At 36.5% G+C, this 23,388-nt stretch overlaps 1 protein-coding gene across 2 annotated transcripts in view; it reads left to right on the top strand.

Annotated features, from left to right (window-relative positions):
• Window positions 1–23,388, top strand: part of LOC143156766 (solute carrier family 12 member 7-like) — a 70,962-nt gene that overhangs the window by 11,539 nt on the left and 36,035 nt on the right. For both annotated transcript variants that reach the window (XM_076330707.1, XM_076330706.1), the window contains exons 2-8: window positions 5,286–5,380; window positions 7,070–7,192; window positions 9,743–9,889; window positions 10,619–10,673; window positions 12,718–12,848; window positions 16,423–16,661; window positions 19,144–19,355. In XM_076330707.1, the coding sequence (XP_076186822.1) occupies window positions 5,286–5,380; window positions 7,070–7,192; window positions 9,743–9,889; window positions 10,619–10,673; window positions 12,718–12,848; window positions 16,423–16,661; window positions 19,144–19,355 (1,002 nt within the window). The remainder of the gene's footprint in view (window positions 1–5,285; window positions 5,381–7,069; window positions 7,193–9,742; window positions 9,890–10,618; window positions 10,674–12,717; window positions 12,849–16,422; window positions 16,662–19,143; window positions 19,356–23,388) is intronic.

Raw genomic sequence — 23,388 nt, 5'->3', positions numbered from 1 at the left:
GCTACATGGATTAAGAGTTGCCCTTTGGAAACTGAAAGGTTAGGACTTTTTTGTGAAGCATTATTCTTCAACTGCGTTCTGCTTTAGGCAGAAGCATATAAAGTTAGACATTTCTAATGGGAAGCAAAACTTTTTAGTTTTACACATGTACTTGTTTAGAGAACAGCTATACCTTATCATAGCCAAGCTATCTTATTTGAGGCTATGTGGTTCAAAAGTTTTAGATCATTCTCACTTCTTTAAACAACGTCTGTATTCTTTTGCCATATAAAAAGAATCTGCTTTTATTTTTCAGGTAGGTGTTAAACTCTTACAGTGTGATGGGAGACATAGATGCTTGCTTTTTTTGGACAAAATGTGTTTGAATGCAAAAGCAAATAGGATCATTTCTTGAATGTGAACAATAATGACAGACATAGTGTGGGACAGCAAGGAAGCAGTGAATCTGGAAAGGATTTAGGGGTCAGACTGGAATAGAATAGCATGAGCTTGGTTTAATGCTGTGGTAAAGAGGGCTAGCCTGATCCTTGGAGTAGAGAAGTGATGATTATACTTCTGTAAATAGCATGATTGAGACTGGTGTTAGAAGGCTGTATTTGATTTTTAAAGTTTGAAAATTTTTATTCTGCATAACTTAAAAACTGGAGAGAATGTTGCCACAAAAATGATTCAGGGTTAGGAAAACATTTTATGAACCTTAACTGTTTCAGTTTTTCAAAAGGAAGCTTGAGATGATTTGGTAAGTATAGTTACCTTCACAGATAGAAAATACTAAGTGCCAGTGGTTAAATTTGGAAGGTTTGCTAGGATGTTACAGCTAGAAGTTTGAAAAGAGCCAAATTTAAACAGAAATAAGGAACAATTTGTTTTGAGTCTTTTTCCAGTGAATAAAAAACCCTTAATCTTTATAAAGATAAATTTATAGGCTTTTTTCTTATTTCAGTTCTGAAAACATCAAGAGATACACTGGTCAAATCTCAGTATGTTTTTTCAAAGTTATAGAGCCTAATGCAGAAATAAAATTCTGCAACCTGTGGAAAGACAGGAAGTCAGATTAGATGGTCTAATTTTTTTTTTTGTCCTTAATCTCTTGAACAGACATCCTAGTGCAAATTTAGGATCACTTAAATGATCATTTCCTTCTTCTACCCCAAGCCCTGCTCTGCCACTTTCCCTCAGACAAGACACCTGTAACACACTTTTTTCATACTCTACCTCTTTTGATTTGGGGGGGGTGGAGGGGAAAAACCAACCACTGTAGTTCTATGACTTAGTAATATTGGCATCAATGCTAAGGAAGTGGTTTTGCTTGCACGGATTGCTCATTCTTACACTGATGGTGTCTCTAGTGACAGCACAAGCATTTGTGTAATGAACACGCAAACTCATCTGGATTAAAAGTAGCAGCAAGAATAAAAACAAAAGCAAAACAACTCTCTCCCAACTCAGCATTAAGCACACAACACTTGCATTTATAATAAATAGTTCTGTTTGTGTGAGGGACAGTGTGATACAGGGACACAAATGGGTGAGTAGTAAGTGTGAGAGGGCCACCTTTTTGGTGGCAAAGGTGGATTCTGCCTGTTTAAGCTACGCTGTTGGGTTCTGTCTTACACTGTATAAAATGGACCAGTTTGGATCAGCTTAGAAATTTTTAACTGGTAACATACCTTAAAGTATTCTACCTGTCAATATTTGTGATGATCACTACTCTGAAACTTCTGAGGAATATGAATTTGAACAAAGTGCTGTCTTTTGCCTCTATGATACGCAGATGTATTTCTGATGTAAATTTTGTTTGGTGTGTGGAAATGTTAATGAGAAATTATCTGATGGCATTGGCTGCTCTAAACTTGAGGCTAGCACAACGCTGGGGGCAGTTTGTGATAACTTGTGTGGGTTACACTGCATCAGCAATTGCAGGGCTGGGGTGTATGGGAGTGCAGCTTAGAGGAATGCCTAAAACTACATTGGAAGTTATAATTTTTATTGTATGTTTAACTCGCCTCCACACCTGAAAAGAGTTTGAGTTGATGCAATTTCAAAGAAGCCTGAGGGAAAGGTGATTTGCTTGTCAAGCATTGAAACAGGCTGCCCAGGAAAGTGGTTGAGTCACCATCCCTGGAGGTATTTAAAAGACCTGTAGATGTGGTGCTTAGGGACATGGTTTAGTGGTAGACTTGGTAGTGTTAGGTTAATGGTTGGACTCTGATCTTAAGGGTCTTTTCCAACCTAAATAATTCTATGATTTGATTATCTTTAAGCTTCCTCATGGAATCCAAGGGAATAGGGTTAAAACAAAGCTCTAAATGGCTTGAGACTTACTAGTGGAACAAAGTACTTATTTCTATATTCGATCTTACCTCTGTGGAACCAACTGAAATAGTTTTTTCTATTTGCTCCATTCCACTTGATGCACCAGAGGTGATATTTACAGCATTTGTGAGAAGTGTAAATCCTGTCTTTTTTTTTTTTTTTTTAGTTCTGGTTTTCTAATGAATACCTTCTTTTGAAGAAGGGATGAGCTAAAGATTGGGGTAGTAGCTTATTTCATTAATCTTGCCATAGTTGTTGAGTGTATGTTGACAGTTCTTTCTACTGGATGGTGTAATACATCTCAAATTGAGTTACATGTTTGTAAGGCTCGCTATATTTCTAAGCATATTAAATAAGCATACTCCTAAAGGTGGTGGTTTTTTGTTTACAGGCAATATGATTTTGTTGACAGCAATGCTGAAAACTCAAAGGAGATTGTTCAAAGGTGTTCATAATTGTAGGATTAGTCAACAAACTGCAGATGAGAGAGTACTTGTCAGTACATTTTTGTGGTCACTTTCTCAGCATTGATCGTCTTTCAAATAGAGCTAAAATAGATAATGCTGATCATGTCACATACTATAAAAATGCTCTACCAAACAGTCACAAAATACTGAGAGAGACAACTGTATTAAAGACAGAGAATTCTGTAGACTGTGGTAGTGACGGGCTATTTTGAAGACTAGCATTAGAAAGCTTTTAAAATAGGTATAATATTGGTTGGAAACACCGAAAAAGGATTTGAAAAATAGGAAACCTAAGTTCTGTATTTTTTCCATTTGAAGTCTTTTAGGTGCATTTGACAAGACTTGCTTGTTAGAGACACTGTGCTCTGAGCTTTTTCCTACTGGAGCAAAGCCAAGTAACTGTTTGTTTAGAAATACAAGCGTATAAAGGAATACTTCACTTTTCTCCTACCTACAATTTAAAATAGTTAATGTACAGTGCTGAGATGCTGATTTTTACCTCCAGAACTGGTAAGACAAAACTATATTCTTTAACCTCAGAATTATGAATATTGATTCATGTTATTCGTTTGGCTACCTTTTTGGTGTTTTGATTAGTCTAATGATACCCACTGAAGTAGTATCTCCAGTGACATTACGCTCTGTATGAATGCAAAACAATACTTGAAATTCCCCAGCTCACTTTTTGAAAAGTAATCCTTTCTGAAGGGATTGGAAATACCCCAAAGGGAGTACTAATATTTAGTTAATAAGTACAGCTACTAGCTATCAATAGGCGAGAAAGTCAATAAAGTGTGGTCTTAGCAAGACAAATATCAAGCAACCTTATTTTTATTTTAACTTGGGAATGTGCCTTGTAATGAATGCTTTGTAAGAACTTTAGCAAAAATAACGTGATCACTTCAAGGAATGGAGCTAAAAGAAAAACAATGTTCCAAAAAATCTTGAAGAAAGTGCAGTGTCTTAACTAAGAAGTTCTAGTCCTTGTATGCTTTAGCAAGATGATGAGAGGAATCAGCATGTATTTGCTTGGGGACAGAGTTGCTTTCTGTTGTCTGTGGAACAGCTAACTGAACCTTTCTCTAAGTACGATAGAGCCGATTAAAGAATAAATGCCAACTTCTCAGATAATCTCGTGCCAAACCAGCGTGTTCCATCCACTGTGAAACATCTCGAGGTGCTGGTCCATGAGGGAGATTCTTTTGTGTTCACATTCTGCTGGCCTTGCATTAAGCATTGTTGGAGGAGAGGCATCTAGACAGGCTGTAGGACTTGAAGCAATGGGGGACCAGTTACAAGCTGTAGAAAAACAGAAAAATGAAAGCTGGAGGATATGGATAGAAGGAGATACATTGGGTAAGAACAGTAGTTGTGGATGAATTCATCAACAGTTCTTCTCTGGAACGTGGAATTAATTCTAGAGCCCTAATGGACAATAGCTATATTTCGAGTCTTTTATGATAGTATGCAGCTTCTATGTCATGCTACCAATAAGTATAGTGATACTATGGAGAGCCTACTGGATAAGGGAGCTATGGAGAGTGGTAGGAAACCCATCAGGGAGGTAGTCGCTCATCTGCTTGAGGGACTGAGATCTATATCTGTTTTTATTACAACCAAGATAATACTTTGTGCTGAGGCTGGTGTACATGTTTGCAACAGCTTTGTTCTGGGAATTCATGTGGGGAGAAGGGTCCTGGATGGGGCAGAGTGGAGGACATGGTCAAAAGAGTACAACTTGCTCTCCAGCTGTTCCTTAATTCTGTAGTGAAGAGACTGTGTAGGTGCTATTGCTGAAAATTGTGAATATAAGGGTAAAAGCGCAGACAGGCAAAGCAACATAGGCAAGGACTTGAGACTATTTGGAAATGTTGATGTTGTGACAGTGTTGGCATGTAATAGCTTTTGTATTGCGTGGGCTGGAAGGCAGTGAAAGTGATGCTATATTTTTTTGAGGTATGCCAGATCAGGTCAGGGGAGCTACAGCTTAATGAGATTGATATTTCAATAAGGAATAGAATAAATATAGCATGTCATGGAGAAGTCCCCACAACCTTTACAAAATAACTTTTTACATTGTTTTTTTTAATAAATTCCTGCCTCAACTACTGGAGTGTTTTTGAGGGAGTCAGTAAAGTAATGAAAAGGTAGGCTGCGTTTTTTTTTGTTGTTGTCCAGAAGGTTTATGTGAAGTTCTATTATCAAGTGTTTTTAAGTAAACGAGAAAGATGGGAGAGAGGAGGGATCAGTATAGGTACTAAAGAATAATAAGTAATAGTTAAGAGGCAGAACGCTGTAAGCTTACTATAACAGTTTAATCTTTGTAATTTCCTTAAATGTGGACATTGAGTCCACGTGTCTGGGACAAAGACACAGTGTTTGGCAGCCACCTCCATTGTTATCTAGAACCAATTCTTAAACCAGCATCTTCTGATATTCCTTTTATGGTATACCTTGTCTTTTTTTTTCTGTTTGTTTCTAATTGTTGTACTTTTCCACCAGGTGATGGGATTGCCAGGGAAAGTAGTCCATTTATTAACAGTGCAGAGATGGACAGAGGAAACATGTATGAAGGAAAGAATATGGCTCTCTTTGAGGTAAGTTAAATACATTTTTGGGGTATTTCAGCTGTGATTGAGGCTCTGGTATTGATACATATTGATATGGTATTTAAGTGCTGCTTTTGTGATGAAATAGTATTTTTAGTAAAGTTTAACCTAAGTTCTTTTGCTCTAGCAGCATCAACTGGTCTTGCTTTGATGCTTGCTGTTTACAATAAACAAGGTTTTTCCAACAGTTTGCTTAGCCATCTTGCTGTTGCATTCTATCCACTATTTTCTTGTTGTCCTCTTATGCTCCTCTCTTATTCCTTTCAAATATCTTTGCACAGAGAACATGATCTTTCAGTTCCCTCTTTCTGCATGACCCAAATAATGTATTTTTACTATTTTTCCACTAAGTCTTAGAGAAGATCGTGCTAAGGATCAAAGTAATGTTGGTCATTAATTGTGTCTCTTTGTCATGTATGCAATTTCTTACTATTTTTTAACAGAAACCATGATAGTGGAGTTTTGTCACTGAATTTCTCTCCTTCAAGCTCTATTCCATAAAGCAATGTCCAAAACTTCCTGTGTTCAAATTAGCTGTTGTATTCCTCAGTATTGATAAATTGGCCATAGCTGCTTTTTGTCCCTAATCTCCTTTGAATATATGCTTGCATCAGTTATTTTGAATAGTGGCTGACATTAAATCCTCAGCTGATGGCATAACGATGACTATGTTTTACATATCTCAGATTATAGACCATGCTGTTATAGTGTCGCCTTGAAAGCCTTCTAGTGACTTCATTACCATTGCTGTTGTAGTGGTGAATCTTTTTTTGGTACTATATATGTTTCACAGTATGTTTCCTACGATCTTATTCTTCTCATGTTTTCAGCCGACTTGTGTTTGAATTTTTGTATAAACTGTTACAAAGAAGTTTGGCTATTATAACCATGATTATCATCACCTAATACCTCAGGCAGAGATGCCTTAGTTCCTGTCTTTCTGTTTGCAGTCGTGATCTCTTGTCTTCCTTCCAATATTTGATCTTGTGTACTTGATTGAATTCTCTGGTTCTGCTTTTCTTGGAATCCTTTTATTGTATATGCTTCTCCTGGATTTTATTTGTTTTAGCACGTTTTTGTTTTGTAGCAGATAATTGGCTAAAGAAAGATGGGCTGACTTCTGAGCCAAGTAATATTACATATGGTATGCATGTGTGCCTGTATTTTCAACAAATGAACACTTTGGAGGTAATATGCATGGTTTAAGATAAAATATAAGCCTGCAGCAGTAGGCTTGAGGGTGATCCTGAAGTATCTTGGTGCTTGAGAGAATCATCTGAGGCCACTCTCTAGACACAAGCAAGATGCTGGAAAAACACCCTAATGACTTGACCCTGCTAGTACAATCCCTTAAACTGTATTGTGATAGGAATAGATTTTTATTATTGCCAGTGGACCTTCTCTAGATTTCCCTTATATTCCAGCTGTGCAAGCTGCATATTGTAAGACAGTGTAAAAAAAGTGAAAGAAATACTGCAAGATAGCCACATAGTGTTAAACTTCTAGAAAGATTTAGAGCTCTTGTTGGTTGAAAGCTGATTGGTATTTTGTCATGCTAATTTTTGGATTTGGGTGAATCAGGTTGACCTGTTGAGTATGTGTTTAAAGTAGTATCACAAAATCATGACTTTTTAAAAAAACTATTTAATGAATGCAGTATTCTTAAAATCCCAACAGGAAGAAATGGATAGTAATCCCATGGTGTCATCTCTTCTTAATAAACTAGCAAACTACACTAATCTGACTCAAGGCGTGGTGGAACATGAAGCAGATGAAGACAGCAAGCGAAAGGAAGTCAAGGTATTTAAACTTCTAATAAGTTATTGAGACAAAGCTAGCCACAAAGGAGCATTTTTTCAACCTAAAAAGAAAATATGTGGATGCCTAAAAACAGGAGCAAGATTTGTAATACTGTATTTAAAATTGAAGCGTTTGTGGTAGGACTTGTGTTTAATTCAGTGTTCTTGTTAGCGTGTTTTAGCAAGACCTTCCTGTAAAAGCCCTAGATAAAATGCGTGCAAAGCTAGGACCTGAAACACGCAGTGCACCCAGTTTCCTGTTTCTTTCTTTTCTTCCTTCTGTCCTTGTATGAGCATCAGTACCTTTTGTCTACCTCTAGTGAGGATATAGTATGACTTTTTTTTGGGGGGTGGGGTGGTGGTGTGTGTCTGGTTTATTAATATATTTTAATTGGCTGGGTTTTTACCCAAAGTTGAAATTTAAGGAAAACTTGAGATGAAAAGGTCACACTTTTAAATCCATAAGCATATTTGCTCCTGTTAACATGGTAGCAGTTTTTCTGAGTAGCTCTCTTGTTTCTGTGTGTTGGAGTAAGTATTTTTAAAACTTAGTGGACACATTCCAAGGAAACATACCTCAAAAATATGATATTGGGGGGGAGGGGAGAAACAAAGGCAAAGGTTCTGTTTGGCATATCCCTAAACACACTTGCTAGAAGACAGCAGCTGAATTCTTTGAGGGTTGTCTACTGGATACCCAAAGTGCCTATCTAGGCCTCTGTAGAAATGAATATATGCAACAGTTGGAGTCTGCAATGAGGTGTTGGATTGATCCCTCTGTGAGCAGGGAGCTGTTTCAGAAGGAGAAAGCTTGGATCAAAAATGTGTGACCTGACATAGTACAAAAACTCCCAGGCAAGGAGGGATGATGAGCTGGAACTGGTTGAGCATGGTGACTGAAACTTAAGAAATTTAGGGTAGATACTGAGAAAAGGAGAGTGCTGGGAGTCACTTGTCTTTGTGTAGGAGAAGGGGTGCTGCTACTGAGTTTGTATGCTGAGCTATGGAGAAAGGAGGAGAAGCAGATAAGAATGAATCAAAGGAAATGAGCACGTAGCAGAAGAGACAGATATGAAAAGGTGCTTGAAGGTAAGGTTAGAACTGGAGCTCATGTGACTGGAAGAGAGATTTATGGTATGGTACCTGAATATTTACAATAGAACTGTTTGCATTAGGACTTGACTAGTATAGGAAGTTGGTACCAGGACAATGGGCAAGGGTGAGGAATGAAGTCCAGCTGTTTGTTTTAGCTTTTTGCTTATCCTGCATTTGTTTGTGCGGGGTTTCTTTTTGTTTGTTTTGTTGTGCTTGTTCTGTATTTGTTTCTTCTCAACTGAAGATACAGCTTGAGATATGAGAAAACCAACACTAATCAACACACACTTTCCTTAGCGTGATCCCTGTCCTCCGTCCAGCTGCCGTGGAGAGGTTTTTGTTAATGCAGCACAGTGTTAGTCCCTCTAGAACTGACTACCCAAACGAACACCGTGTCCTCGCTTGCCTCTCGTTTGAGCACCATCTGGTGGCCTGAAAACATGATTTCTGCGCATGTGTCTCTTTTCAGTTCCATGTCTGAAATTAAGTGATGGTTAAGTAGTAGCCTGGCAGAGTAGCATTTTTAATGGCATAATTGAGACAGTAGCACTGATGTTGCACATGGATATTGTCCAAGATGCCCAAGATTATAGTTTAAATGGCATTCAATGGTTCCTTGAAAGTGCTTGGAAACTTAGTGTTTTCTTAATAATTTTGTTAACTTAAGCAAGCATTGAAGCATTGGTGCTATATATTTATTTAAATTGATTGCCTTTTTTGACAGGCTGAGTTGTGATTTAAGAAGAGCTTCTGTATCTGGAAACCTGCTGTGTATAACTATTGCTTCTAAGTTGAATATTTCAAGGCCTGACTTCTTCCTAAATGTAGAAGGCTGGAACTTTAATGATGAAGCCTGAATGCTTTTCTATGTGTCTTGACTCATGATGATCACCAGCAAATAAAAAGTACAAACAAATATACTATGTTGTTGTAGGTTTTACAACTTTTGCAAAAACAAATTTTAGTCAGCTCTGCATTTCTTCTGGCCTTGTCATAATACCTTGTCTGTCTTTTTTTAAAAAAAATTGAAAACGCTTATTGCTGAATATCATTTTGTAGGCCAGCTGCAGGGCAATTGGTGATCAACTTTTTGCAGAATATATTTGGTATTTTGATTATGGAAGTAACTTCTCTTCAACGGTAGTCTGTAACGTATTTCAGAAGAAAGTTTGTAAAGCCTTGTAATCAACAGATAAAGGGGCATCCTACCCCTATCAAGGTTTCATCCTAATTCCTGTGGAACAAGAGGGTTTGCTATCACAAATAGTTTTCTGTCTTTTCAGGAATCTTTCTTCATAAACAGCCTATGAATATTTGTGAAGCTGGACACTCTGAAGCTACCATTCAATTTCACTTGGCGTTTGTTCATGGAACATTTGTGATAAGTGTTTGCGGAAGTGCTTATGGACTTAAATTGTTTAGGGCAAAGGAATTAAAGTTCTGACTTCATTTCCAGGTTCCACGTATGGGCACTTTTATTGGTGTGTACCTGCCCTGCTTGCAAAACATCTTGGGAGTCATTCTTTTCCTACGTTTAACATGGATTGTGGGAACAGCTGGAGTTCTCGAGTCTTTCATCATTGTGTTTATGTGCTGTGCTTGTGTAAGTTAACCTTTTTCTTTACTATTGGCCAAATCTTCTGTTACAAGAGTACTGCTGCCTTCTAATATACGAGTAGCAGAGAAAGATTTCTCCATAATGGTTAAGTACTAGTGCAACTGAGAGACGGGGGGGCGGGGAGAGAGATATATATTTGCACTGAGTGTCACATATCATTCTAGCCTCTATGGAGTTTCTTTTGAGTTGATCACAGTAAGCTTTTATTTGAAGTATTACATGGATTTTATTAAATCAGCTTTTAGCAAATATTTCCTGATTTACATTGAGATCTGAACTGTTCTGCTTTTCACAACTTCAGAACAAGCTGAAATATAAACTACAAATCAATCCACAGCATTATGTCCATAAATTAATATTTTGGAATGTGAGACCGCTAGTAGATGATGTTGTCATAACAATGACACTTGATCAGTTTGTCGCTATTTAATTGGAATAATGAACATCTTATTTTAAGTATATTCAATGGTCTGTATTCTTTCAGTTCTTTTTAAAGACTGCCTCAAACATCTAAATTAACTGAAACTTCTACTGAAAAATTTAGTACTTAATTTACATGGATATCCCTAACCTAAGATATGATCATTTTTGGTTGCTACAACATCTTTTTAAAAAAAATTTAAAAATTCCTAGTTTCATTTGATAACTTTGTCTTGCCTTATCTTTCAAAAAACTTTCATTATTTTAAATTTCCTCTATTTTATCTTTCCACAGACTATGCTAACTGCAATTTCAATGAGTGCAATAGCAACAAATGGTGTAGTTCCAGGTAATGAAGAATTTTATCTTAAATGGTGAATGGTCAAATGATGGAAGCTTAAAGCTGGGATAAGAAATTACTGTACTGCGAGATCAGAAGTAATGCTTTTATGTCAAGTGCATATTTTCTTTTACCTGATTTATAAATGACTTTTTAAGGTGAGATGCAATCTCTTCACTGGACCTTCTGGGAGTTATGAATTGTAGCACATTTTTGTCATCAATCATTTGATTCTGTTTGAATGAAAGATAAGATGTTATAATTTGAACTAATGGAGACTTGTCTTCATGCAAAGCAAATTTCTTTACAAATTCACAAATAAGGCTGCTTTACTTTTTTTTTTTGCCTGAATTTGCCTAGACTCCATTTTTAAACACTGGAGCTAGTTATGTTGTTTTCTGCAAGAATAACAGCCAATCTGCCAGCAGAAATCTTTTTCTATATAAGCACTCTAGATTATGCTCATCTCCTTAAATTTTCAGGATAAATATATGACCTTGTTCCTCTTCAATTATGAAGCCAATTTTTATAGATGCAAAATCAGTTAGCCTTTGCAGCTCTTATCCTCTTCGGTTTCTCAACACATTAATTGATAATACCAGTGTTTAGACATTGTTTTGAACTCTGAACAGTTTACCTAATGAAGTTAAAATAATTCCTCACTTGCAGAGTTTCTCCAGCTTAGTAAGGGGCTCCAGAACTGATACATAAGTTGTTGGGCAAAAGTAAATGCTACAACTTGTGCAGGGTGTAGAATAATTGCATTTCATGGATACAGTACCATATATGAAATATAATAGAAAATTTTGTTTCAAATACTTATTTTTTATAATGAAATGTAGTTATTCTAATCAGTGTCCAGATAACTAAAATGTTCTGCTCTTTTCCCACTCATATTTTTAAAGTTAATTGTAAAAGTTTTGCTTAACATCTGAGTGTCACAGAAATCTTTGAAGTTGGCAGTTCTTACACTAGACAGGTCTTCACTTTCACTTTTTTTTGTTGGTGCCAGTTTCTTAGAGAAATGCTGCTTCTGCTGGAATATATGGAGGAGGCAGAAGGCACAGATAGGAACCTAGGATTGAAAGAGACCTTCTGAGCAGCAGGATCTTGTCTCCTGCCGTTGTATGCAACAGCATTATATTTAGTAAAAGGATTGGTGATGCATCGTAACTTTTTTTTTAGTTTCTCACTTGTTTATATTGAAAAGCAGTTTCAAGCTCTGCCCTTTAATTAGAAGTGTATTTCTTATTTGTGGACTAATTTTATACAAGGCTAGTGTATGTTTACGTAAAATAAAGCACTTCCTTTCTCTGTCTCCTCTTTCTTTCTCAGTTATGAGTGGGACAAACATCATTAATTTAAGAGAACATGGAGAGAGAACCAGAGAGGAGCATGCCTTGAGGGAGTTGGGGGGAAGTCTAGGTAGAGCTTGAAACTTAGAGCCTTATTGAAAGGGAAATGGTACAGTGGAAATGGGGGGAGTAGCTCATGACTTAAAGATGATGCATGTGTATGGGAAATATGAGTGAGAAGAATTGGAAAAATTCAGGGGCAAAGTGAATAGTATATGAGTAGACAAGAAAAAGCAAACCCTACCTAACCCTTTTAAATGGTACTGAAAAAAATGCCTGTAGTGAAAGTGGTAATAGTTTCATGTACAGAAAAGAAAAAGAATGCGTATTAGTGAGACAAATTCTATTTTGTCCCTATCTCATAAAGAAATTATTCTGGAAGCTTATTGTTTGATTGTAAACAGCTTGAGGTTAGAAACTAGATTGATTCACATCTATTTATACCTGTATATCCTTTTCTTAATTTACTTTTAGATTGTTTAGCTTGTGGATTTTTTCCTCTCTTTCCTTGGTGTGTGTTTTCTGTTCCCCAGAAAATGCACATGGGGATATTCACTTTGAAATGTACATTCTAACTGCCTAGTTGGTATAGACACTGAATCTTGACTATGTTGATTGAATGATTCAAATTTCTGTTCTCTATTGCTGTCCTTGATCTGAAGGGCTGAAGTCTTTTTTTTTTTTTGTTAAATTCACAGCTGGAGGCTCTTACTACATGATTTCAAGATCTTTAGGGCCAGAGTTTGGTGGAGCAGTGGGATTTTGTTTCTACCTGGGTACAACCTTTGCAGGAGCAATGTACATTCTTGGTACCATTGAAATTTTATTGGTAAGTACTAGTTTCTCTTAAGATTAAGTGTATTCGGGCTGTTTTGGGAGATTGCTGAGGAATGCATTTGGCTTAAAATGCATTCTACTTTGGTGATTTTTAATGTTTTGATACTATATTCCCAGTATGTCAATATTTATTCTTACTTGTGACTATTTGAAAAACTTCAAAAAATTCTCATCAACAATACAAAAATAAATTAAAGGCTGTTTGATGTAAGTTTGTTCTACTTAAGGTAGGAACCAAACAGAATTCAGTAACTGACATTTAGTAATTTGTACCAGATGCAATGTATCTGTTGTCACCTTTTCATAACATGTTCTGAATACCAAATGTCCCATAAATTATGCCTGTGCTACTGTATGCTCTGTATGCAACCTACAGAGTTGCAAGAAAAATTATATTAGTTTTAGTAAGACATAACTAAAATTCCAAACCCACAAGCATAGGACCAAACTGGAGATATAAACTGCAGATGAAAAATAGGAAATATTTTAGTAGATTTCACAGAAAAGAACATCAGATCAACAGGTAGACTTTGGTGACATGTTAAGATTTAATTCAGTGATTTTTGTACCAACTTAAAACCAGAACTTTTGTATCAAAAATGACAAAAAATATCACAAGAAATAGTGCAGTCCTTAGTGAAATGTCACATTAGATTGCAGATTAAATCATAGTTGACAATGCCTATTTTCAGGGCCTCTGAAATGTCATTTGGATTTTTAAGTCTGTTTAAAAAAGTTTATTTACAAATGTGAAGGAATTAATTTCTTTAAACGTTTGTCTGCATATGTTCATGGTGCACCACAGCAAACTTATAAAAATTTTGATCCATATATTATGCTGCTTTTGTGTTACACGTCCTCCTCTCCTTTTCCGAACAAAAATGTGCAGATGCATATAGCACTTCCTTCAGGTCACCTTAGACTTGGAATTGAAAAGCTAAAGATTCTATCTTGAGAGTCAGGTTTTTTTTTTGCTTTGGAGCCTCCCTTTTTCTTCAACTCTGAATGAAGTCTTACTCATTTTTTTTCTTTCATCTTACACAAGAAGGTTTTGGTTCCTTTCCTTGTGACTCAAGTTTTACCAAGGATGTGGATTTCATGGTATTACTCATCCTTTGTCTTTTCAAAATCTTTTTTTTTGTCATCTTGCTGTAACTTCTCTATATATATCTTGTTTCATTTTTCCCAGGCTGTATGCCTTTGAGCCCTGAATCCTTTAGTGAGCTCTTCAGGGGAGCTTCCACTTACTTTGTATCTACTGGAATTAATTTTCCATTTTACTGTTCTAGTTTTGAGATCATGATTATAAGATTTTAAATCTGGCAACTACTTTATAGTAAGCAGTCCACACACCTAGGTGGCTTTACATTTCTGTTGGAAGAGTTGCTTACTCTGCGTAAGTATGGCGTTAGTCCTTTTAAGTCATGTTTTCTTAAGGTCTAGGAGGACTCCTCTCCTTCTGCCAAATGAAAGTCTGTGGGCTTGGCATCAGACAAGCATTCCTGGGATAACTCTCAGAAACTCTTCAGCTTCTACAGTGCTTGGCACTACCATGTGCACTGGGGAAAGCTGCTGCTCAATGAAAGGTTATGGAGAATATGAAGGGCATATCTCCTATGAGGCAGGGAGGTATGCCTCTATCTATACCAATTCCTCCTTTTCAGACTACTATGACTTTGAAATTTCATACTCCTGTAAATGCTGTGGAAGACTGCCTGTATGGCAATGGCCCAGCTACTGTGGCTTTGCCTCATCCAGGAGGGGCCAGACAGTTATTGGTCATCACATTGGAGACTGTGCAGATATGCACAGGAGGTACTTCGGAATTCCTCCTTCTTGTTACTTACTATGACCCATGACATAAACTCAAAGCCTGGATTTGAAATTAGAGATACTCCTCACTCACTACTGCTAGCTTGTGAGATCTGATCTATATTAACAACACTAGTACCATGTCACGTTGTCGGTTGGATTTGGTGCAATGTTCTCCCTACTTAAGAGTCATTCTGGTTTTATGTATTGCTAATAAACACGTATGGGGTTCAGCTATGGAATTCAAAGTAAAAAGCCTCCCAAGGATGTCATATCTGGCAGAAGACCTCAGAACAGACTCCTGTCATAGCCACAAGGCACAAGTTTGATTTCCCCCCCCCCCCCCCTCCACTGGGACATGGATTATTTGGAGGGGCAGAAATCAGTCATCTGCCTGTGGCTTTCCCCAGCAAAGCCTGTGAACAGCAGGGCAACAAAGCGCACAAGAAAACCTTCCGGAGTACCTCCATACAGAGCCTGATACTTCTGCAACATCACAATGTAGGATTTTCTAATAGCAATATGTAAATACTCTATCTGTAATCAGTTTTTTTTGTTTTGCTTTTTCTGTTTTCTTTCATGGTGACGTGACAATTTCATCTCTTCCAGCATTCTAGCAAATAATTTTAAATTAAATATAAATCTAGTAAGTGAATAATTTAAAATTAATTTAATTTATATTAGTTAAATTTAAAGAAAATTCTGGTAAAGAATTGCCTATGTCTATTTTTGGATTTTGGTTCTGAACATATCAGGGTAGCCTCCTGTTCAAAGTTTCTTCCTGGCTTTAGAAGTAAGATTATTTAAGGATAGTCAGTTTAGCAGTTGTTTTGAAAGAGTGGAGTTGCCTCAAGCCCCAGTACTCCCCTAATAGCTGAGCAGAGGCTTTTTTGTAAAGGTGTTAGAAGAAGGAATAAAGATATCTTTATCATGTAGTGTAGTACACAAATGTCTCAGAACTATAGGTCAGAGTTTGTCTTTTCATTTGCATTTATCAGTATAAGTCCTATAAGCTGTGCTTCCAACTTCTTTTCAGGTAGAACCCAGAACAAAATTATATGAAATTGAGATCTGTAAGAGAATTCTGTTTGAAATTGCAGTAGTTTAAATTGTCTGTTTTAGTACAGGACTAAGCTTTGTCACACTAATCTTAAATTGTGCTGTTGCAAGTTCAGATTAAAAATTAAGGTAAACACACCATAACATTTTTCAAGGTACGATGTTTAAGGTATCTTTGACTTGTATGAAATATAGTGCAGGGACTGAAAATATTTTTAGTTTTTTATTATGCTTTTGTTTGACTCTTCGTATTTTGTTTCAATCAATGGAATTATTAATCAGAAAATACTTCAAATGAATCTAAGGATATACCTGGTTTGAGCTGCGTTTGAGCTAGTTTTTGGTTTTGTTTTTTTCTTTTAATTTTTATCAATAGCACCCACCCCACCCCCAGGTCCTTAGTGGTTTTTCCTGTCTGGCAGAGACATGAATTTGAAGAGTAGAAACTCTTAAAGGGGAGAGAAGCAGCTGGATCAAAAGCAGTACCTCATTCTCAAAACTCATTTATTTTCATCCCTGCCTCCCCCTTCCTTTCACCTCTACACTTTCTAAACACCCATGTCATCTGGTTGAACTGGTCTGTGAAAGAATAAAACTGATATTGTAATAGAAGCTTAGATTTTTGAAGTTGAAGTAAATGATTTCTTAATAATGTTTGTTATTATGTGTATGATAGTTTGCCATATCTCTTGCAGACCTACATTTCTCCAAGTGCTGCTATATTTAAAGCAGAAGAGGCTGGTGAAACGGAGGCTATGCTGAACAACATGAGAATTTATGGAACGTGTATTATCATTCTGATGGCCATAGTAGTTTTTGTGGGAGTAAAGTATGTCAACAAACTTGCACTGGTCTTCCTTGCCTGTGTGATTCTTTCCATCATTGCCATATATGCTGGAGTTATTAAGACTGCTTTTGACCCACCTGATTTTCCGTAAGTGCAGTATCTTTAAGTAGTGTGGGTTATTTAAAAAAAAAAAAAAGTGGGGGGAGGGAATAGCTACTATAATCATTTCATGTTTTAAGCTAAACTTCAAAATACAAGCACATTGGCTTCCATGGTAGGTTTTATGTGTTTTAGGTAATTATGCGCTCATTTGTTATTCTGAGTTACATATCTGAATCTTTCTCTCATTGTTCATAAGTCATGATACTCTGGAAAATGTTCTTTGGTACTTAAAGTTACTAGTCATTACTCCATCCACATGTAAAGAACAAGAAGGTGGCTTTTGCTGACAGTAAATATAGCTGCTTTATCTAAAGAGTTAAACTAAAAACCTATAGAATAAAGTAAAAACTTCAAGAAAATGTTGTAGCTATGAACTATAGTTGTGAAAGAAACATACTTTCAAACTTTCTTTGTCATGAGGAAACTTTTGAAACTTCCATTTCTCCCTACTTAAAATGGAGACATTGCAGTGTTAAACTCATTTGTGTTTGTGAAGGCTTTATACCTTCTTCTTAATAAAATCAAATATTATTGTTGTCACTTGTGGCATACTGCTTCTCAGCACCTTTAGCTTGTACCTCTCTTGGCTCGCTAAGAATTATTTTTTTGTCCAGTTATCAGTATGTGAGTTGCATTTTTGTGCATCTTTTTCTGTTTGGAGAGAAAACAAAATGATACTGCTTAACACGTTAGCAGAATAGCCTGGTAACTTTTGTTATGAAGTGCCATCTGTTATGCAGGACTGAAGTTATCCTTTGCTGTATGATTGTTACAGATACCTTAGTACTTTGAAGTGTTGATGGTCATGTTACAAATTGAGCATTAAAGCAGTATTTGTGGCCTGTACTGTAAAATGTTATCAAGTCTTCTATTGAAAAAATGTGTTCAAAATTGACTTTTTTTCTGAAGAAAACTTGAATTTCTAAGAAACTATAACTTCCAGTAGGGAAATACTTAAATCTCTTAGTCACCTATAAGGTAAAAGAGGGTTTATCTGGATATGTAGCCTAGGTAAGACTTACTACGAAGTTCCTGGAAACCTTATCTGTGGCTGCTACTGTGATATATTCTTGTTTAGCGGGGGAAAAAAAAATAAAGAAAGGTTATCTTCCAATAAACATAATTGTTCACATTTTGGCCAGTCTGCCTCAAAATGAGAAACTCGAGTATGGTTTTTTAGTATGGTAAAGCTGATCTGGTGGTGAGCTGGTCACCAAAAAGACCAGCTTCCACTTAGCTGGTTAGTTAAGTTGGCATCACTAACCTCCATTAGGTTTGGCCATTGTATAGATGGTAAAATAGTTTACCTCACGATCTCCTAGTTGAATCAAACTGGAAGAAGTTTCCATGGGTCAAATTAACATACCCTGCTGCTATAGGGTCACCAAATCAATAGCAATTAAAAAGAAAAATGAGCAAAGCAAGTGGCAAGATGATCTTTTCAGCAGCAGCTTTCTGTTAAGTCTGCTCAACTTCCATGTGATGCCATACCCCGAAGCTGTACTGGTGTCTGGTACGCTTCTCAAGGCATCTCTCTTACTTGCTATCAGAAACAGGATATTGCACTAGGTCAATATTCTGCTTGGCTTTGTATACTTGTTCTAATGCCAAGTAGTATTTTTTTACTGCTTGTTATCAGCCTCTTGACTGAATGCCTTCAGAAGCATTAGGTGTGTACTACGTGTTCGTTGGCTTACTTCTCTGCCTAACACGAATGTTTTATTTGGTGTTCCTTCTTTCATCTTCATAGATATTATATATCACTTCATTATTAAGCAAGCCTGGAACAGATACCTCCTAAACATCTTTGGTGTAGCTTAGTAAAGAAATGTTCCTAGATCCTTAATATTCTTTGCTGTTAGGAATTTGCTTTTTGCAAACTATTCTGAGTTTTCTAATTTTCTTTCATTTCTGAGTGTTTTAATTGCTTCCTGCTACGTGATTCTTTAATTTGTACTCCCATCAATGTTTTTTAAATTTTCCTGTTTAACCCTCCTGGCTTATTTCCTACCTTTTGGATTTTAATATTTTTGAGGGCCATCTAGAATACTTATTTGCTAGAAAAGGGCATGATATACTTGCTTAATCTTACTTTTGTATTTTCTTGGTCAGGCTCATCGTTACATTAAGTATATTAAGTATTACTTAATTTCATTTCTTTCTTGTAGGACTGAATGAATCACGATCTCTGTTATTTAGTGGCCAAGCTGCTTGAGCTGATTGTATTTTCCAAAGAATAAATCAGAAGGCAAAATAGCTATTAATACCTTAAAGTTTGATCGGTGTTTTAAAGATTATTGACGATAGTTTTATATTCAGAGACTACATACTGTTTTAGTAGATGTGGTATAGGCCATAAGATAGGTACTATAAATAATAGGTTTCTGAAGAAGTCTAATAGACAAAAAAAATAGTTTAATGCACAACACTATATTGAAGGATCACTCTTTTTATTTTTTGTTTATAGTATCTGTCTCCTTGGAAACCGTACATTGTCAAAACGCAACTTTGATGTCTGTGCCAAATTTACTGAAAGCAATAATGAAACGAAGACTACAACTTTGTGGAACCTATTCTGTGATAGTTCTTTGCTTAATGCTACATGTGATGACTACTTCAGTCTCAATAATGTAACTGAAATTCAAGGGATTCCAGGAATAATGAGTGGAGTTCTAGCTGGTAAGTTGGAAAGCGCAGTGATTTAAAAATTTTTTGGACATTGTTAATTTGGCCTGTAGCTGTTCAGTAATGTAGTGGTCTAGCCTGGCACTACTTCTTTAGCTCTAATCTGTTTGTGTGAAAGATTGCTACCTGGTGCATGCTTCCTCCTATAAAGTTTCCATCTGGTTTTAGAAGCTTAGTATCAAATACTTTAACTTGGAGATCATTGGAGTTTTATAGCACTCTTTCAAAAGCCATTGTTCTATCAAAAAAAAAAGTAGGGGAGTGTTTATCACAGCTAATTTTTTTAATTGTTTAGCTCTTCTCTATGCCAAATACAACTATTTCAGTAAGCTGTTCATTAATACATTCTCAAACTCTCCTGAGGGAGAACTTGTTTCCAATTTACAGGTGATGCATTGAGGAATGAAATCCTGTGGCTTGTCCAATGTGATACAGCAAGTTAGTGGTGGGTTTGGAGAAAAGCAGTCTTTCTAGCTTCCAGTCTAGCATTTGGACAGAAGATGTTCTACAAAGTGTATAGATTTTCTTCTGTTTACATTCCCCTACAGTGGTGGCAGCTTGGGATTCCAATTGCACTGGGTCATAAGATTCATTTTGAATATGTAATGGGTTGTATTGTATACAGAGAATGTTTCTGGGGATGAAATGGATGTTCTGATACCTCTCCCCTGCTTCCCCTTAAAATAAGGTTTGTTTTATATAAATATGTAACTCTACATAGGGACACTAGGCAACCACTACTGCCATAGTAATTTAGTTTAAAATATCAAATATGAAGTGTACAAGTACATAAAAAGATAGTAAATGAAGCATTGGCTTCTCTGAATCTAAATTTGTATGTTTAAAAAAATCACTCAATTTCCTCAACGAAAAATGAAATTCTTTTCGATTTAAATGTTTGTTATAAGAAATGTGACTTAGGGTTTGTTCTATGCATCTTATAATTTACCACACGCATATCTATAACTCTTCCTGAATATTTTTACATTTCCTGCCCCAGCTCCGAAGACAGCTGTATGTTCTAATTTTTTGCTACAGTGTAAGCTTTAAGCTGCTATTTTGCTTTTGGAGGTTTCAGGCTGAGTACTAATTTTTCTTCTTTTGGAAAAATGTGCTTTCGGTTCTGTTCACTGATTAACATTTCTTTGAACTAGCACTACTGTATAAAAGCGCATTTCACTGTTCTACTGTCATGTAATGCTAAGATCTCTAACAACCATTGAGAGTCTACTGAAAGCTCAGTGTGAGAGATACACCTTCTGGTGTTCATTGCTTGATGTTTACCTATAGTGAATTTCATCAAATTGCATTCTGTTCAGTCACTGTGTCTATGGTTTTTCTGTAGTTCTTTGCAGTTGGCTTTGCTTCTACAACTTTGAATAACTGAGTATTACCATTAAGCTTTCTCATCTTGCTACTAGCTCCTTTTTCCAGGTTGTTTGAGTGTACTGGAAAGCACTGGCTATATCCTGCTACTGATCCTTGTGGAAGCTTACTGGTGGCTTTCCTGCATTATAAAACTGTATTTACATTTACTCTTAGCTGTTGTTTTCTATCTTTTGAACCATTTTTTTTATCCATGTGAGGAGTTATCGTCTTATCCCATGACTATTATAGATTCCTTGGTTGAGGAATCTTTCAAAAATGTGGGAAATCCAGAGGGACTGAATTAAGCGGATCGTCTTCATTTATGTTTCCCTCAAGGAACTTGAATACCTCTGACAGCTTTCTTTTACAAAAGCTATACTGAAACTTCCCCAGTTCCCCAAAACTCAAGGAAAAAAACCGTGAATAGATGCTGGTTTTGTCAGAACTCAAAGATAACACCCATGTGTTTACCGCTTCTATCCATTGCTATTATTGCTATTAACTGTTCATGTGCAGATGCTACTTGTGAGCCTTTAGTTTCCTGGTCTCTCCAAAATTCTCTTAAAAAGTTGGCCTTATGTTTGTCATGTTTCAGTCCTTGGGTAGTAATACGATTTCAGGCAAACTCATAGTTAGCACCTCAGGCCTTTCAGTATTCTTGGAGGTTTCAGGCTGAGTACTAATTTTTCTGCTTCTGGAAAAATGTGCTCTGGTTCTGTTCACGGATTAACATTTACTTGAACTAGCACTACTGTATAGTAGTACAGCATACAGTGCATTTCACTGTCCTAGTGTCACGTAATGCTAAGACTAAATTAAGTGGATCACCTGTCCTGCTTGCTGAGTGTGAGCACACATTCTAATACCTAATGTAAGCTTGAACTTGACTGGCAAAGATTTCTCAAGGAGGATTTTCCTCCACTGATGACCTGTGTTCTGCTTTGTGTGAAGACTTTGCAGCTGCAGACTCTGCACATTTAAGTTTCTTGAGCTGTGTCTGGGAATACTCAGATATCATGCCTGGGTGTCTCAGGAAGCGTGTGCTAAGCCTTCACACCATTTACTGGGCACTTGTATAAGAGATGCATACTTACTGTATACACCTTCCATGAATGTTGTCCTAACAACAAAAAAAATCACTCTACAAATAGCTGACCAAACATCCCTATGAATGTGGCCCTAACAATAATGAAATAATTCTGGAAATAACTTTTATCAACATCGTTGGGCTTCATGGTAGCATGTTGTTGGGTTAGATACATTAGATACATTGTACCAGATCTTGTTTATGTGTCCCTAAATGTTGCTAGAGGAGCCTCAGCAACCCATGAGTGGTCCTAGAAGGGAAACCTATCTGGAGTGCTCAGGCCATTCTCACTTCTGTGTCATACTGACTAAAGGACACAGGCTATTAAGTCCTCATTAAGTATTTAGTGCTTTTGATTGGCAATGACAAACTGATTTTTGGACCTTCTTTTTATGCTTCATAGGAAGTGGATGCTAATTTGGAGGCCTTGTTTTATGTCACTCCTCAAATCTTTGCTAAAATTCCTGAAATTTAAAATTCTTTTGTTTCCTTAAGTCTTGTTTTTATGGCTTTGGTCTTATCTCTACATCAGTTTGTTATTCCTTTTTCGTTTGAATGAACTAACACACATAGTGTTCTGTAGCAATTAATACTTACTTTCCTTTTAATCTTTGTTCTACTGTCTTTTATGTTTCTCATGCATGCTTCCATATATGCTTACCAATGTTAAGATTTCTGTTACAAATCTGGATATGAGTACCCTATCTTTGGCCACTTATGGAGATTCAGAGTCAATCTCCTATTGTGCTCAAGGTAACCTTTTGCTATTGTGAAGGCTTAGATACTGTACTTAATTCCCTTAAGTTGTACTGGATGACTGAAAATTGGCTATCAGATCCATCATCCTGGCAGTCCATGGGAATTGTTTATTTCTGTGGTGTAAAATCCTTTGCCTCTTTGACAGGGAGGGAGAGTATCTGCTTTGTTTTCCTCACATGCGATAGGACAACTTGTCTCATTTTAAAATAAGAATCGGTGTTGGATGTTCTCATCTTGTCGGGGGCACAACCAGTGTTTCCACAAATGTAAGCTCTCAAAAGCTGCTGGTTCTTTGACCTGTCAATCTTCATTGAACAAGCACCCTTAGTTTGTTGGAGAATTTGAGCCACATTCTGCTTTTTTTGCTTGCTTTGGGTTTTTTTTTTTTTGCTTATCAATTCTCTTCTGGAGTCCAATTACTCTGCTTTTGTCACTGTGGAATACCTTCACCTTGAACAGCTGAGTCCTGAACTGTTGTCCAAGGTTACTCGGTACAGCAGTTCTCAAAGCACTCAAGTTATTGCTAAGTAGCACTTCTTTTTTGACCTGCTCCTCAAAATATAGGAACAAGAATTACAAATATATGCTAAGATTGCCTGAACCTGGAGATAATAGATTCCTTATTTTTTCACAATGCATCTTGATAATACGTCCATATGTTTGTGCAATGTAAATGGACATTCTACAAATATTTTAGAATTTAATTCTATAACAAAATCTTTCTTTAATGGAAGAGAGAATCTTGTAAGATGCATCCCATACAATACTGCATTTCTACTGGTGTACAGTGGGAATGTCCACCAGTTACAATTG

The sequence above is a fragment of the Aptenodytes patagonicus genome, chromosome 2 (assembly GCF_965638725.1).
Source record: "Aptenodytes patagonicus chromosome 2, bAptPat1.pri.cur, whole genome shotgun sequence".
Lineage (NCBI taxonomy): Eukaryota > Metazoa > Chordata > Aves > Sphenisciformes > Spheniscidae > Aptenodytes > Aptenodytes patagonicus.
This window is presented reverse-complemented; position numbering and strand designations above follow the sequence as displayed.